Source organism: Venturia canescens, chromosome 1 (genome assembly GCF_019457755.1).
Source record: "Venturia canescens isolate UGA chromosome 1, ASM1945775v1, whole genome shotgun sequence".
Lineage (NCBI taxonomy): Eukaryota > Metazoa > Arthropoda > Insecta > Hymenoptera > Ichneumonidae > Venturia > Venturia canescens.
Genome location: NC_057421.1, coordinates 27,649,926 through 27,667,871, shown reverse-complemented (window position 1 = coordinate 27,667,871; position 17,946 = coordinate 27,649,926). Strand labels below are relative to the sequence as shown.

At 41.8% G+C, this 17,946-nt stretch overlaps 1 protein-coding gene across 3 annotated transcripts; it reads left to right on the top strand.

Moving 5' to 3' along the window:
* Window positions 1-77: 77 nt before the first annotated feature.
* LOC122405582 (sodium- and chloride-dependent GABA transporter 2-like) lies at window positions 78-13,837 on the top strand. 3 transcript variants are annotated; one of them, XM_043410457.1, is made up of 11 exons: window positions 78-1,271; window positions 1,640-1,874; window positions 3,433-3,595; window positions 4,429-4,707; window positions 5,510-5,717; window positions 6,130-6,323; window positions 6,418-6,601; window positions 7,909-8,146; window positions 9,153-9,491; window positions 12,014-12,166; window positions 12,243-13,837. In XM_043410457.1, exons 2-11 carry the CDS (start codon window positions 1,827-1,829, stop codon window positions 12,369-12,371), a joined length of 1,935 nt encoding a protein of 644 aa, XP_043266392.1. In that variant the 5' UTR covers window positions 78-1,271; window positions 1,640-1,826; the 3' UTR covers window positions 12,372-13,837. The 3 variants fall into 3 exon arrangements, with proteins under 3 accessions (XP_043266392.1, XP_043266393.1, XP_043266394.1); XM_043410458.1 differs by lacking the exons at window positions 78-1,271; window positions 1,640-1,874 and adding an exon at window positions 1,897-3,354; XM_043410459.1 differs by lacking the exons at window positions 78-1,271; window positions 1,640-1,874; window positions 3,433-3,595 and adding an exon at window positions 3,633-4,276.
* The last annotated feature ends 4,109 nt before the right edge of the window (window positions 13,838-17,946 follow it).

Below are 17,946 nucleotides of genomic sequence, written 5' to 3'. Positions count from 1 at the left end.
AGACTATTTTTAGATCACGTGATCGTGACACTCGTCGAGTTCCAGTTGGGATTATCGAGCCAAAGTTTGATTGGACTGCGTTGCTTGGTGGATCTCTAACGATCATGACTATGACGATTCTTCCGTTATCGTTCTGTTTACTGCGATAAGGCTTTGCGAGTGCTTTTCATAAAAAACACTCTCATCGATCCATTCATAAATTCAGAGGTCTTCCTCCATCATTGTATACCTTTGCACCGTTCTTATCAAACGATGGAGGAATAAATCATAGGGATTACACGAATGCAGTGAATCAGTGTACGTACCTTAAGGAGTTAGGAGAAACCTACCTTCACGACTGTCGATAGTAACAAGTAGAGCCTGGACGTCGAAACGAGTCTCGGTAATGGTCGACGGTCGATAAACTCGTAAAGAACAAATACATCGGATAATCGTGGTAACACAACACAGAGGGACGGTAGATCTGGTAGAAAATGAGCGTGGTTGATTCGTTATCCATCAATTCTTTAATTCAATGAATCATCGAAGATCCCACATTATCCTTGGCGTGGTATAAATATGGGTGTACTTTCGATGAGGTTGAAACACATTTTCATCGTTCGTTGGAAAGTATACTTCGAGAAGTGTGAACGTAAAACGTGAGACGAAATGTATTGATTGATGTGAGTGTAGAATGCGTTGGTAAAGCCCTATGGAAATCTGAGGGACGTTTGTTCGAGCACCCCAAAGGGAGTTAATCACACGAATAAACAGACATCGATTTTCCGTTTGATCTGGAATAATACAACAAATCAGATGCGAGTTTCTTGAGATCGTCAGTCACCGAGTGACAGATTGCTCGCGATCGATTCAATAAATCTTTTCCAATCATTTCCTGTTGTGATGACAAAAACACTTTTATCTTTATACGAATCTCATGAATACTCGTGACGTGGCGGAACCGGGGATCTCCTCACGATCTCGTCTCGATTCATTTTTTCGCAAAAGTGATTGATCAAAAAGATGGAAAACTCGCGGTTCAAGTCGACGCGAGTGAGTGACTTGCTTCCATTGAATATTCGACTTGCAAAGAGAGAAAATAGCAAAACAAGGCTTAAAATTGAATAAAAAATGAGTTTCGATTACGGGACGATAGAAGGGTTAGCTCGCTGCGGGGATTGCGCGCGCGTAGGCCCGTGATGCTTCGCGTTTCGTCGACCCTTCAATAAAATCGGAGTATTTTATGATGATGGCACCGACAATGGGACCGATACGATGCTAACATAACGCTGGTATTTATCAAGATCCATAAAAATGCGATAAGATTGCGATACATTTCGAAGATTTCTTAAAATCACTCGAAAGCGAATCCGGTAAACGTGCAAGGCTTCTTTCCATACTTTTTTTTTTTTTTTTTCATAAGACACGCAAAATATTGTGCCATACGAAACAATGCTCTTGGTTCGGTCTCGTTATGGTATTGTTATTTTAATCCATTATCGTAAGGCTACGGGCATTCGACGCGCTCGACTTCCGATCATTCGGGGGTTTTACGACGACGCGGCTTACTTATATTTTAATCTTCTTGATAATGGCTATCACGGATCGCTACATCGCACTCTCGCTCGTGAGTACCTGTGAAGATGATGATATTTTTCAGTATTCGTTGCGGGTCTCGCCATCGGTACATTCACGTTTGCGACGCTCTCTCCTTTACTCGGGCTCTTATGAGCTCTGTTCCGCCGTTTCATCTGTCACGTGTCAGTACGTTCGATAATCCGAGCGCCGCACGGTATTGGCCCTCGAGAGACTCCAGTGCTCTTTGACACCTTAGTCTTTCGTTGAATATGGCCGAAACGATCCTCAGACCTTCCAGATCTACGTCACTGACCAGGGTTTGTATAAACGCCTTCGAGCGAGCGCGTACCAATGGAATATCGTAGCACACAGATCATCTTTTAACGCAAGCTTGTATTTGCAAAAAAATCCATTACTTCTTACCAAAGTTCAAAAGTATCTGACGCTACGAGTAATTATTATTCTCGGGTTTTCCCGTTTCGTTCGATCATTTCTACGTGCTTCCCGGCACCTCCACGCACCTCTGCTCTTCTCTCCTTCTTTTATTGTCGTATCGCTATTAAGCCTTGCTCGTTCGTACGTACGAAAATGGAGTAGTGGAAATGAATACGGCGAAAAAGGGGCACGCTATAAGGAGGAGGAACAAGGATGAATAGGCAGTTCGAGGAAATGGGTCAATATAATCCGAGTTAACGAGCACATCGGGATTTCCGCAGAAGGACTTTGAACGCGGACAAACATTTCTCGTTCGAATTCGCGCTGTTAATAAATAGTTACTCGTTCACGATAAAAATAGTTACACGACACGATACCGGTGTCCTTAAAAAAATCAGTGCTCGTGATATCGTCGGTTGTATAACGTGATTTAAAAATTTTTTTTTAATTTTTTAATTTTTTTATTGAAATTGATCCATTTTGCATGGAACACACGTAACGTTCGAGTTTCATTTGTATTGTGAAGTGTGTTCTTTCGCAATTTAGGGTGCGCGCGACAGTGTAACATTATGCACCGTAGTAGCGCGAGTGCGTGTGAACTTTCAGTGTTTACGAAGTAATTTTCTCCTTTGGGACAGAAACAAAGTTTTCTCTGTTAAGAAAATTCTTAATTCATGCGGTATTTCGCCCAGTGATTTAAACATCGAAACAAGAGAAGATAAGATAGTTCGAAACATCACGAGAGCAGGACTCTCGAAGTTATTTACAATTTACGATAGGTTAAAAAATGCATAGGATAAATAAAGCTTCGTTTTGATAAATTTTGTGGCTGAAGTGAGTTCTCACATTCGTGCGTGGTACATGGTGGAAATTTTGCGAATTGATTCATTCATCGTAGTCATTCGTTCATTATTTTAAAAATGGGCGGTCCGTCGAGACCGCACACTTTTGCCCCTTTTCTCCCTCTCTTCCTTTCTCTTCGCTTTTCCCTTCCTCATGACGCGGTGTATGCCATTTTTGTGAAATGGATCGTTAGAGGTAATTCGTTCGAAGGGGGGCATTAGTGGCACAGACGCGGAGAGCGAAACGAGAACAAAAATTAATAAAGGAAGTGCAGAAAGAGATCGCGCGCGGTCTTCAGACTGGATTAAAACGAGGAGAAAGAGAATAATATTAATGAAAAATAGCGTAAAGAGATGCGAGGCTCGGAAAAAAGTGGCCTCCGTGTGAAATTTATATCGAGTTTTTTTTTCTTTCTCCATTGCTACCGATCGTAGTTTATCTTTTATTCTTGCACAGCGTCGTATCCGGGGAAAGAAATTTTTGCAAAAACAAGCTTTTCCTTCCAAGAGAATGGCACTGGTAATAACGATGAAAGAAAATTTTCCTGAAAATCCATATAGCCGTTGCGAATTGAATGATAAACTTAACAACCAACAGACGACGAGGATATCCCTTGGGATTGGAGGTGCTCTCGTTGAACTGCCGGTGGAGAAAGTCGGTTGGGCGAATCCCCTCGAGTTTCTACTATCCTGCATTGGGTATGCCGTTGGTATTGGAAATGTTTGGCGTTTCCCGTATCTTGTCTACCGTAATGGCGGAGGTATGTATAACATTCGTCGGTTCTCTATATATATACTATACACACACACGTTATATCACGAGGATAGGATACATCTCGACAAACACACCGCTTCTCTCCCTTTCATTTTCTGAGGAGCAAGAATGAAGGATAGAGGATAGAATTATACAGCGTTAAGGGGTAAGTTGCGAGAGGGAGAAAGAGAGAGAGGGAGGAAGACGTTGGTAATTCTCTCTCAGGTTGATTTGGTAAACCAAAACTATCGCGTTCCAAACATGTAGCTTTTCACAAACCGTTTGCTCGAATTCCTTGCTCAGCGTCTCCGCGCCGTTTGTATATGCTGTAACGGGCCAAAGTTTACTTTGCCAATCGTCCCTCCGCAGTGTGCCTCATGACGCGTGTTACCTAAACCGTGAGTTGCAGTGGATTTGATATTGATGGCCCTGGGGTCGTTTCGTCTGACAAGTTATTCCCATTGAGGGCGTGCATGCATTCATCGAAAAACTCGTACACGCGTCTACCAAAGTCGGCTACCTCGAGCACACTCCGGCTTGTGGAGAATCACCCACGTGCGGCCTTTTTAAAAACGTGAAAACGTGACGAAGGTCGTTCGGCCATATTTTCAAGTGTGACCGCAACTTCGAGTTTCCAGGGGCGAATGCTCGCGACCAACGCCACTCGACTACCTCCAAATAAACTTTTGTACGAATTCTCATATTTGACATTTGGCTCTCACGTGATAACGTGAACGCATTTTCCAGTTTATTCATACACTCGCTCGCTCAAACGTAGTCGAATGTTTTTTTTTAAATTTTCTCTTTTTTCTTTGTTTTTTTTTCATTTTCATTCTCGAGGGGTTTTTCTAATACCGTTCGTAATAATGCTCCTCACAATGGGACTGCCGATATTTTATTTGGAGCTGTGCATGGGCCAGTACACAGGCCTCGGACCTGTCGAATCTTTTGGCAGAATGGCACCGGCTTTTCGTGGAGTTGGATGGTGCACGCTCCTCGTCATCACTTTCGTCACCATCTATTATATGATCATCGTAGGCTGGACGCTGTTTTACACGTTCGCGTCTTTCTCATCGCAGCTGCCATGGGCTTACTGCAATTACGACTTTAACTCGAATAGTAAGTGAAGCAGAACAAGATTCACGTTTATGAAAAAATACTCTGTTTTTAGAATGTTTTTAACGACTATTTTCAACTCGCTCCGACATATTTCGTCTGTCATTCATAATAAATCGTGTGTCAATTTTTCGGGATTGAAATTATTATGTGAAATAAGGTGCGCCCTCGCGGAGACACTTTTTAAAAATTAAACTCCAATTAGCGATTTTTTGGAATTTCCTCGCACGAAGATCGGAAAATAATTAACACGATGGCGGTCATTCCTATTTTTGGATCAATTATGAAGTTAACCAGCGGGCTGAAGTATCTTCCGCTATAAATCTTGAAATTTTAACTGAGTCAATATTTAGAATCGAATTATCTTCTGACACTCATTTGATAGGTATTGAAATAAACGCTATTATAAACGGGTAACGACCGATGGATTCGTCTTCAATTTTTTATTCGTTTTAAATCATTGAAGCGACACGATCGATTCTCGTCTCTCGTCGACTATTCTGTAGAGTACATAATTGTAAAAACTGAAGCACAGAGGACAGAGTAATTTAGTTTCAGTCGACGTTTGGACACGGAGCTGATTTGTAAACATTGTAAATAAATACAGGGCTCTCACTCGGGGACAGTTCGGGTTGCCCGTTCGAACCACGACCGACAATGATCATTAGACTCGAGGGATTGCGAATTGCGGATGGGGAAAGCGAGTGAGCGTCCTCGTCGAGGAAATGATGGATTTCGCGATAAAACGCGATTCTCCTTATCCGAAAATAATTGAGTCGAGCTTTACTTTGATAATAAATTGCAGATTGCTACAGCGGGATCCAGGATATGGAATGTCAGAGAGAAAACAGCACGACGATCTTCTTCAATAAAACATGCTCGTCCATCGACGAAGTATGCGCCGGCTTCGGTTACCCCAATGGCGGCAACGCGACGCATTGTTACAATGGTACCAACGACACGCTAGTAGGAGCCCTGTACAAGAGGGCCTTGTCATCGGAGGAATATTTCACGTAAGCACATGCATTCAATTAAGTGGCTAATGACACTGAGTCCTTTATCGCGGTTTATCAAGAATGATACCGGAGATCGGCTTCTGCTTTCGTAACCAGTGCTAAACGAATAGATATCCATTTTCTAGTCTGCCCGTTATTCGATCGATCTTGTCTCTCGTCACGTTAAGACATTTTATCCCGAGACGAAAATGCTCGTTGCTAAAACTATATTGGCGTCGAAAATGCTGAAGTTTAATTTTCAATTTTCCATTCGGCTCTCGAAAGATTTTGCAATAATCGTTTCTCGTTTTAAGATTAAATCTGTTTGCCATCGTTTGTAAGATTCGAAGGCAGCGCAGCGAGAGTAAATCGTCCTGAAAATTTTCTCAATTCTTGTTTGATTTTGTCTTTTCAATTTCTGCGCGTGCAGCGATTATGTTTTGGGGATACGAGGCGCCACATGGGAAAATTATGGTGGCATACGATGGGAACTCTTTGGTTGTGTAACTCTCGGATGGATAATCTGTTACCTTTGCCTGGTGAAGGGCGTGCAAACGGTCGGAAAGATCGTATACTTCACAGCTCTCTTTCCATATTTTGTCCTGACAGCTCTTCTTATCCGAGGTACGTGAGTCCGAATTTAAGTCGTGCCTTAATCCACGAAATTTTCAATGTTTCACAGAAGGATCTTTCATATTGATGATGAAACGATTTTTAGGTGCGACGCTCGAAGGTTCAATCGAGGGTATTAAGTGGTTTATTTATCCTACCGATTGGTCGAAGCTTCTCGAAGTTAATGTTTGGGGAGATGCGGCCTCTCAAGTATTTTACTCACTCGGTATCGGCTGTGGATCCCTCGTCACTCTTTCTAGCTTTAGTAACTTCACGAACAATTGTCACAGGTCAGTTAAATATTATTGCTCTGATATTTGCTCTGTTAACTGTGCTAATGTTTTCCGAAAAATCAGGCTTACATCGATGAGTGGCACAATAGAAGTGTCCCATTCCCAAGAGATAATTACGCTCGTTATCTCGTAAAAGAGAAACACTTTCTAAATGTGGAATTTATTAACGAGGCATTTCGCCTCATTAAAGTCAAATTAGTGCTGAATTTTGACAGTCTATTTGTGCAGGCGGATTGTCGGAGTAATGAAAAACCGAATTAAACCTGCATAAATAATCACTGCAGAAATAAGTCTTGTTGGAGTTGGTTTCTATATAAGTATCAAAAGACATTGACAACGGTCAAATTTTGACGGCTCAAAATTTGTCCGTAGTGTCATATCTTTTTCCAAAGATCAACTCGTATCATTTATCAATTTTAATGTATCACGGCTTGTCGTATTTCGTACGACTCCCCGGATCCGTAACGAAAATTGTTTCCGAGGTTTTTTTTTCTTTCAATGATACAGCATTTTATCGTTCGAATGTGTTTTCTCTCACGGAACAACTGCTCGCAACAGTAAAACGTTCGAGTTTTAAAATACAACTGTGTCATGAATCAGTCAAAAGTTTATTGGAAATTGACTCTCAATATAGGTGCATTGGAATAGCTCGAAAAATACGAATTCTCCTTTGGAAAATGTTGATGAAAATATGAAATTTTGAAATTTAACAAATCCATATGGTTTCGAATATTTTCCGGGATCGTTATGCCCGGCTCGAATCCCGATTTACCTTCGCGTCCTCGATCGGGCACATTGAACTTTGTACAAACAATACTCGTTTAATAATGAAGAGGGCGTTGAATCGTTGAATGAATACATCAATAAAAAAAAAACAATCGAAAACCACTCGCGAATGGTTCTCGCGATTCGAATATATTTTTCTCACACATAAAAAAACGAGTCGAAATTTGTGAACTTTTTCCGCGATGACGAGGTGACTTAGAGCCGGAGACGTTGAAACAAATGTCTCGTGCGTGCGAGTGGCTGTTATGAGAAAAGGAGAATATACCCGCGAGAGAGTTTGGCCGAAGCGCACTATCGATTTCTACCCGAAAGCTCCGCGATGTTTTCTTTCTCATGGGAGCGTAACTCACACTGTTGCACGCCTGTTCGCTCGTATGCTCGTTAGACGCACCGGGTATATTTGATTTGAGAAATTACTCGATGCAGTACGCGCGCGAGAGGCGAGATTTCGCAGGTGCACCGAAGCATCAGCAGCGCGTGATTCTCTCCCTCATTATTTTTTCTCCATCTGTCAACAGGGATGCTGTATTCGTCACCCTTACAAATCTCTTTACGTCAATTTTCGCGGGTATCGTTGTATTCTCGATATTGGGTTACCTGGGACAGCAGTTACATTTGCCGATTCAGAACATCACTGAGAGTGGTGCGAGCCTGACATTTATCGCATATCCCGAGGCGGTTGTGAGGATGCCAGTGGCGAATTTGTGGGCTGTTCTCTTCTTTTTCATGCTCTTTATACTGGGTATCGGTAGTCAGGTGAGTCAGTATTAAATAAACGCCTTATTTTATTTATGATCCATTAGCGAAAGGAATTAACGCGATCGCCCTTGAAAACACCGATCAATTAATTGATCCGAATTTTTCATACGTCGTTACAATCTCATCGTGGCTATTCACGCGATCCAAAGCCCGCTCTGTTGCTTGAAACCACGAATGAGCATACGAGTGTCGAACGAGTGGCAGGATCAATTATCCCCGACGATTGAGCTTGCGATCCGTGCGGAGGCTATGGTGCGAGAGAATTGAGAATAAATCGTAACGGGACGCTTGGGAATGGAGAATAATAATATTCTTATTATATAGTCGTACTACGACTGATAACAAATACAAAAACAAGAACAACAACAACAACAACAACAACAACAACAACAATAATAATGATAGTAGTAATATCGATGATAATAATAACGACCCGGAACGATCCTCCGTCACTGGGTCCAGGTAATTAGTGAAACGATCGCGTCTCGATACTACGCTCGGTCGGTGGTCAGCCTTTTGCGAATGTAGTTGACTGCGTACACCAGTGTGCAAGGTCCCATTCAGAAGCAAATTGCGAGCGTTATATTGTGAGGAAGGAATTTACTTGTTCGGGTAGAACGCGCACAACGAGCGTAAATTTTCGTCAACATATTTGTGCATGGGTTTGCAAGTCGATACTTTTGTTCCCTTCCTTCGGCCACATTATCTGTATTCGTTAAATAACTCATTGAAACGTACAATATTAGATGAGAGGTATAGCTTGTATTCGAATCATTCGGAATTGCACGAACTCATTAGGATTCATTTCAAATGCTGTCCGAAATGATGCCAGAGGATTCCGGCAACTCGGGACTTATAGTACGTCACATTTTTCTTGAATATCGAAGAATTGTTTTTTTTTTTCTTGCGTTGAAAAATTAGAACTCGTTACAGCTCGAATAATATAGTTTTACCAAAAATTATAATTCTTTCGTCAAAGTGTGTTCTACAAAGACTGAGACAGTTCGCAGGTGTGCAAGCTATAAGCACGGCAATACTGGACATTTGGCCGAATTTGCGAAAGCGCGAGAGTCTCGTAATACTCGGTATATGCGTTGTATGCTGGTTACTCGGGCTTCCAATGGTCTGCAACGGTGGTATCTACCTTTACACACTGATGGACTGGAACACCGCCTCATGGGCGATACTATTGATCGGTTTCGTCGAGGTTGCACTGCCAGCCTGGTGCTACGGATGCAACAAATTTCTCGGCAACATTGCGGAAATGCAAATGTCATTTGGGCGTATACTCCACGGCTACTGGAAGTTCAGCTGGATCGTGCTGGCGCCCCTCACCGCATTGGTAAGTGCTCGTCACGCATTTTCGATCGACAACGAAAATGCTTCTCCGATTCCGCTGTATGCCTGAACAGAGCACTTGCTCGCTCTCTTTCACACTGACCCTCGGTCCCGGGCCCTCGCGTGTCCTCTCGCGATCGGCAGCTTCTCCAATTTTCGAGCTGTCTCACCAACGCGTGCGCGCCCAATGAAATTGAATCGGCCAGACGAGGCACATCGACGCGTGTGCTCACCACAAGCCCGTATTTATGCCGATCACTCGTCAACGCGCTCGGTTTGACGTGTCAAATCGCGGTCGCACCGCTCTCTTCGATTGACTATGTTCAATGCGCTGCAGCCCGATGACTCGGGCGAACGCTGAGGAGGGAGTAAATACTATAAATACTATTCGATGCTTACTGCGCTACATTAACGTGGGAACGCTCGTGTCTCTCTAGTTCCACTGGACCCAGTCGAGTTAAGGTAGTTCATGTACGAAACGATTTTCTTAAGAAAAGCTTGAAACTTACACAAAGTTTCAATTGGTGATCGACTGGCACGCATATCAAATTTCAAAGGGTTCGTCTCATTGTTTATTTAGATAAGGGTGCTTAAATGTGAAGAAAAATACACAGGGGTATAGGGACTATGCGTAAAAAATCGTTTATCTTTTCATAAAACGAATGAACGCTTCTTACGAAGCTTATGAAAAAGTACACAGTAACAACGAAGTATATAATGAGGGTCTGGGAAAAAATTGGAGACGATTGTCTTAACCCTCTCAGACCGAGACCTATTTCGCGTTGACCGAAAATGATTCCCTTCATAATTTTATCTCAAAATACTTTCTAGTTTCCGAATCCATTGTGACATATTTCGGTTTTTTTGTTCGGAAATATGAATTTTTGAATGTTCGCTGCGCGCAGCACCAGGTCCTTGGGGAGCAAAATCAGGAAAATTTACGAATGAATCTAGCACCGAATACCTTAAATACATCGTATTAGCTTTCCTTTGAAAGGAAATAACGTTTGGAGTACGAAAAAAAAATTTATACCCACTTTTCTTTTGCGATAACTAAAGCACCTTTTCACACAACGCCAACTCAACATGAAACGCCGACTTCATATTGATATTTCGATGAGTTAAAGCAGTTTATCTCTTGGTTTAGGAGTATCTAAGGTGCAATCTAACCTTGCTTGATTGAAATAGGCAGTTAGAACCCCGACCTTACTGACCGATGCAGTTTCATTGGGCCTGGAAGCGCGTGTTGCGTAGAAGCAACATACGGTCCGAGAGGGTTAATAGTAAGGTTGAGCGAAATTGGTCACTCGTATGACCTCACATTTGCTTATTTCGACATTTTGTTTCTTCTTGGCTTGGGTCATTTCTGTCATAGCCTTCTGTCTTTTTATTAATACTTTTTTCTTGATCCATTTCCCTTTGTGTTTTCCCTTTAGACTCTCTAAAGCGATTTTTAACATAAACAACTAAACTATTTTAGCCAGGGACGAATACAATTTCGGGTTCAGTCAGTGATGGATCCCCGTTCAATTAATGGCTTGTAATTTCATTCAATTTTGTATCGTAATATCTTTAATTAGGTAGTAAAAATGGACCGAATTTAGAAGACCATAAAATACGATCCTACCTTAAAAGAGTCATTCACCGTACAACTTGGTAATTCAATCGTAATTCAATCGTCTCGTTTACTAATTACCTTCTTTCGGTTTATCTTGGTTGAGACAATGAGAAAACGGTTTCCTTTCGACAGCAGTCTTACGAATATTGATTAAACGCATGAGTAGTTGTTGAATACGAAAAGACGGTTTCAAAGGTCACCCAAAATACGCTGTAGAAAAATGGCAAACAGCCTGTTCCTTTTGATCAACGTTATTCATGGTAGTACATGTTTTTACGCTAGTCAGCAAGGTTAAGAAGGTTCGCGAACGGAAACCTTTTGCTCCCGAGTGAGAGTTTGCTTTGGAATGTAACCGGGCGTAAGAACTCGTGTATTAATCATTTTATTTTTAATTACTCGGCGTCAAGACTTTACCACGTTTCTCAATTCACGTAGGTTGTTTCAAAGTGTCTGCAAGAGCGTACCGGAGGGTAATGCGCAGTCACGGCAGGCAGTTTAGTTGCCCTTCGTTATTGCTCGGTACATTCGCTCGCGAGATCTCCCGCGCGGTACGTACTTTGCAGCCTCAGCTTTTGCCTTTTTATTTGATTTTCTTTGCGTCTGCACCAGTGGATAAGAAAAAGAGTGAGCGAGAGCGCACCCCCTCCGCGTCAATGTCTGTCTCTATTGCCTTGTAACGCAAGCGATAAAAACCCTCCGCGATTTAACGAAAGTATTCACGACTGTTCGCCCGGACGAACTTTCCGTTTTTTTCCGTTCCAACAGTTTTTCCTACAAACTTGCAACGGATCTCTTCCGCATTTTTTTTTTTAATTTTTTTCACTTATCGCCCAAAAACTTCTCTTCCCCCTGCTTTTTACATTCTTTCACAGGCTTATTGTTAAAGTATTTCGTTGTAATTGAAACAGGGAGTCTTTGGATATCAGATGACTACCTTCGAGCTCGCGTACTACGGACATTACAAATTTCCTCTTTGGGCCCATTGGATCGGAATATTGATCGGATTGACGACTCTCGCACCGCTGCCTATTTTCTTTGTCTACGAAATATGGAAGGGACCGGTAAAGATTCCTCATCTCGTCATTCGATTGCTTCCACTTTTCCAATTTCAACGTCATTGTCGAATTTTATTTTCAGCGAGATCGCAGCTTGTTCCGTCCAACGAAGAGTTGGGGCCCAGCCGAGAGGTGTCTCGAAAAGCCGGCTGATCCGAGCAACGACGAAAAAACTAGTGTAAACGGCACGATTTTTTGTACTGAACTTTGAAATTTAGGCAGCTACGGTTATACATTGCGTGCCATTTGGAGGTGTGCACCGTTTTTTCTTATTTGCTTTAACGCGGCGCACATGTCCCTCCGGGTAACGTAGTAGGTACCTACGGAAAAGTACCACTTCTTATTATAGTATTCACAGCTCACGTAACCCTGCCCATTTGGCTGCTCTACAATTCAGCCTCTAAATTGTGGCCACTTATTTAACTGAGACGTATAATTAAGCGAGACCGAGATTACCCATTTATTTGGTTATTCCCGCTGGCACGCTTGAGACTTGGAGATCCATTTCTTTTTATGGTGCTGCAGTGCTGTTTAACGCATTTGATTATTTTTCGAAAGACACGAGAAAATTTTATCCTCATTTTTAATCCATAAGATCGATGTTGTTTAAAGATATACTCCCATCGAATTTACGATATCGAATCGTCAATTTATACGTCACTTTTGTCGATATTATTTAAGCCAGTTCGTGTTGGTTGTTCACTCGCGTGTCCGATGTACAGTTTCGTTGGTAATTTTCTGTGAAAAATTCTTTATCGGCTGTTCACATTTTTAGTATTACAAATATGCATTATTCGGGATCGCGATTAATGCCGACGGCGATATTTCATTTTAAATTTATATGTATTGTTTGAATGATTTTCACTTTCAACTCAAACGAAAAATGTCAATAAAAAAATAACTCACAGTTTCGTATTCCAAAGTATCGATACTCGTCGACCTGTCAAATTCTTTTCAATTCCATTTCCGTGCGATCATTTTTTCGTAACATTCAAAAATACATTACAAATCTTGAAACAATATATATTAACAAATTTCGCACTATACCATTCGTGGTTGTTTCCCGATCGTCTGCTTCTTACACTACTCGTTTTTTCTCACTCGTTTTTTCTTCCTTTTTTGTGTAAATATTGTAAGTAGTGTTGTACATTTTTTTTCTCTCGTTTTTTTTCCATCTCTACATATCGTTTTTTATCATAATGATCTGCTTATTTATGGGAAATACGCGGTAAACAGGATATCCGAATACTTAACCGCTGAGGCGGGCATTTTTCGACTATCCTATTTCCTATTATTTTTATCTCGTTTTCTTGAATTTTTCCTCGTCAATATTTCCTACCTCGTTGTAAATCGATGCGGGGCAGAATAACCTTCCCCGAGAGCGTATATGCACCACCACCGAATTATTATCCACTCGCCTCTTTCATGCATTTTTATAACTTGATTGTGTACAGGATATTTCACCGCGGAGGTAGTAAACTATTTGATTGCCCAGTCTCCCAATTCCATATTGTTATTTTCATTTGATGTACACTTTTGAAGTACACCACAATTCGGTGTATGTGTTGTGAAAGATGTGATAATAGTGGATCGTAGGACAAAAAATGTCATCCCTGTTTCCGACAGTTTCGAATTATATTGGCAATTTCAGTGGAAATTATATGTGTAAACGGTGAATGTAACGTACTCTGTCGAGCGAAATTTTTTTCCCCGATCAGTGTTTCATCCTGGGAGCGGCGTAGACTTTTCGGATTCATCCAAGGGACTCGCATTCGTTTGGAAAAATATTCTATAAATGAAGGTAACAAACAGCATCGGTTCGTGACTAAAAAGAGGCACTTGAAACATGAGATCTGAGACAAGAGTTGGTAAATTCGATGTGGAAATCCTGCTGGTACAAATAAAAGGGCACGAGCCCTCAGGGTGAATGAAAGCTCGATGGTGTTTTTTTCTTTTGTTTTTCTCCTCCTCCTCTTCCTCCTCCTGCTCTCTTCTGTCCTTCCAATCCTTTCTCATTGTAGCGGAATACTATCCGGGCAGGCGGGTCTAACATACGGAGCTTAGCACTTTTGTGGTGAAGTTAGGAGAGACAAAAAAAAGCATCGCGCTAGACTTCTTTCTAGACGAGAAGATATGAGAGGTAGCCAATTTGCAGGATTTTTTTTGCTCGAACGAAGGTGGAAAAGTCCGCGAGAGTATAATGCGGAAGAAAAAATCGTGGCGGTAAGTACGCGCAGAGTACGCGTTTAGTTCACATCGCTCGAGGCGTTGCGAAGAAGTTAGCATCGAGCGCCCCTCGAAAACTTCAGTTCTATGAAAAAACGTTTATTCTTTACGTGCGTTCGAGCCCGCTGGAAACAGTGTTTCTTTTGCGTCACAATTGCACAATCGAAGTAGCAAAAATTAAAAGAAAAAGGTTCATTCGATCGCTTTGTGCAGGTTCGTGCTAAATAATTCTCGTCAACAGTTCAATCGTGTACACCGTATTCGAAACGATTTCGTTTACTGTGGTTCGAATACAATGAACACAACAACATTGAACCAGACTACGTATAGTTTCAAGAAAAGCAATTAGATCAATGAGGTTTGAGAAGAACTTTCGCAGTATCGATGAAGCGAAATTGCTGCTTCTCCGAAGTGCCTGCATCGCGATAATTATCGCCAACTAATTAGTGCATGAATTATTTTCACTCAATTTGAGTTGGTTTCTCTCCGTCTTTTATTATATTATTATATTGTAATATGAACTAAGACTTCATCAGTTGAATCAAGCACCCGCGTCTTAGGCTGGCTTCAATATCAGTGCACTAAAAGCTTTCAGCTTATTCTTCGTGAACTTCTCAGTTATGGGGTATTAGGTTTGGTGTATTTACGAGAGTGTGGAACGGTGTCGAGGCGATCGAACATTTTACATGGAACGGGATACAAGTCCTCTCAAACCATTCGTATAAATCCATTCGATAAAACTCTTATTACTATATCGCTTGGCTCGTCGAGTTGTCGTCTTCGAGATGTATCCACTGGAGGAGCGCAACAGCACGATAGGAGACATTGTAGCTGCTGGGAGCTCCTTCAAAGCTTTTGTTACCACTGAATTATTTACTTTTTTCAAATGATTTTCCACTTTTTGATGCTCCCTGGGCAAAAAACAACAAATCTTCCGAGAAAATATATAAAAGGAAACGCTGTGTTCCACACGGCGGAGCCAAGATCTCTCGAAGTTAAAGGCAAAACTCGGGGAGAGAAAGGTTAATAGATAAAGCGTCGAAAGTGATAAAAGTTGAGAGTATTGAATTTACGAATGGTACAAAGCTGTTTCTGTTGGAAGTCTTTGTCTCATTTCCAAACAATTTTCTCACGTTCTCGGAGTTCCTCCGATGTGCGCGAGGTGTTTCTCAGATGACGTATAGTACAACATCCTTGCGGAAGTCGAGTTGCAACTTGTGCGAAAGGAATGCGTACACATTTCGAAATTGTAAGACAGACTTTTTCAAGTGCTCTCGACTTGCCGCAACTGCCAAACTTCTAGACGTGTTTTTACTACAATAATTCAACTCGGTTGGATGAAATGTGGTTGTGCAAGCTCGTGGCAGATGTTCATTGATTCTTACGGGATTCGTTAATTAAAATATTTTTATCGAACGAATGTCTTTAGTGAGAATTCAGACAATAATTTCAATATCGTCTCTTCACCATTCTGAACGAGCCTGCTCCAATCTCTGCAGTTCTTATTCTGTATCTGTCAATTACTCACAAGTGTGTATATGAAGTAGTAATCCGAATAATTGCGGGGAAGAGAGACTCCCGTGAACGTTCATGTTCATTTTGTTTATACTGCGTCTCCTAACTATTATTTATGCTCCTCATCGTAATTGACATCGATATTCATCGGCTTGGCAAAGAGGAGGCCTCTTTCGATGCCAGCAAAGCTGAAAGTGCAGCTTGCGTTAGGGCGTGGATTACACGTTACTATTTTATGATGGTAGAAGTTTGTTTTATGATCGGCATACTTTTTGTTACCCAGTTCCTTTTTTCTCCGCCGTGCCCCTAGTCCATGTTTACTATGCATACTTGAATTTATTCAATGAGGAACTCAAGGGTCGCTGCGCCGCGCATCGGTCTTTTCTCTGCGATTTAATATTCCCTCACAGCTTCGCTGTCTTTTAAATGAAAGCTTGGTCTTTTTAACCGCCCGCTTCGTGTGTTTTTAAAGCTTTTTTGTTTCTCGTAATGTTATTATGTTATGATTATTATCGTCGTTATTAGTATTTCAACAGCGAAAGACTCGTGCGGGACTGAAAGCAGCGAATGTGATGAACGTCGACGGGATGCTGGCTCGTTGGTTTTTAAAAAAATGTTCTCTCCGAGTTTTTGTCTATTTTCCCTGTTGATTATCTCGAAACAGTACTTAACCGCGTACGGGATACAATATTAATATTGCGAAAACGCTTGAGAGTTTTGGACGAGTTTTGAGGAAAGTTTGAAACTTGCGTGTTCCAACGATGATTTTTCTTTCAACAGCGCATTCCATTAAAATGTAGTTCGCTACAATTCCGATTTTATTTACTTTTGTATAGTCTTCAACTATTTTCTTTGGATGAATTTTTCAAGCGTTGTTTCCTGCGTCGGTCCCGTTGTCTCCCGCTCGAACGTAACCTCTCGACGTTACAAAAAAATATGAAAAATCGTATTTCAACATCTTCCATATTCCGATATACATTTGTAGAATTTATTTTTGTGGTATGGTTGCCCAAGTACAAAGCCGCAAAACCTGATGAAGCGTTAAACCACACGAGAGTTGACCGAGCGTAAACGCAATCAGAAAGAAAGCAAGTTGGAAAAGCGGAAACGGAGCACCTAAGACGATCGAATAAAAGAGAAAAAACCGAACGAATTCCGTTCATCAGGACGTACCCTTCTGATGGGAATAACATTACGGATTTGCAAGCCCCAAACTGGAAAAGTATGAGGCGATAAAAAAAGATCCGTCGTAGCAGGGGCGAACAATAATGAGAAAACTGAGATAATAAAGTTCGTTGGAGCTTACACCGACAATACGGAACCCGTGTACAGATCCTACCTGGGAATTCTACATTGTATACGAGGATATAGTTTCACGTGAATTCGCACCAAGGGAATCATGTGTCCATGCTGTAAACGTCGAAAGGGCGCATCGACATCGGAGCTGAAAGGAAAGTTACAGAAACTGTGGGAGAAGCGAGCCCGCGAGGAGGATGCCCAGGAGCGATTTTCGCAACGCAAGACGTCGAGAGAAGTGACTAGATAGCGAGAAAATGCGGCAAGGTATTTTCCTCGTGTCTCGGAGAGAACATGTCCCGGTATCGAACCCGCTGCTCCTTCGCTGTCGTACATGACTCTTAGCAGGAAATGATGGGACTGTGCAGTTTGTGCATGGGTAAACGATCCGTCTGTTTTCCTCTTTCCTTGTTTATTCAGCCTGCTCCTCTTCAACGGTCAGCTACAGAGACGCATGTTTGTCTTCTCGACTTCCGTTTCATGCGTTTCGTGACACTCATCAAAGTTCGAATCGCACAGCAGTGGACAGAGCTGTTGTTTTCACGAGACGAAATATTGCGAAAAACTTCTCGGCGAGGACAGAAAAGGGCTTTGTCGCGTTGCTTCACGACACCGGGACGAAGATTCTTTGTCGAGGACGAGCAGGCCACTTTGCGAACTAAACGGAACAAGCGAGGAGAAATTCCGAGAGGAGGAATATAACGAGCATCGTCTACGTGAACTCGTACACGAACGCGCTAATTATGCAA

Bases quoted from the DNA above. Each gene is read 5' to 3' on its own strand.
- LOC122405582 (XM_043410457.1), top strand. From the start codon at position 1,827: ATGGCCGAAACGATCCTCAGACCTTCCAGATCTACGTCACTGACCAGG. The intron at 6,602-7,908 runs GTCAGTTAAATA...ATCTGTCAACAG, and splicing joins TTCACGAACAATTGTCACAG to GGATGCTGTATTCGTCACCC. The intron at 12,167-12,242 runs GTAAAGATTCCT...TTTTATTTTCAG, and splicing joins ACGAAATATGGAAGGGACCG to CGAGATCGCAGCTTGTTCCG.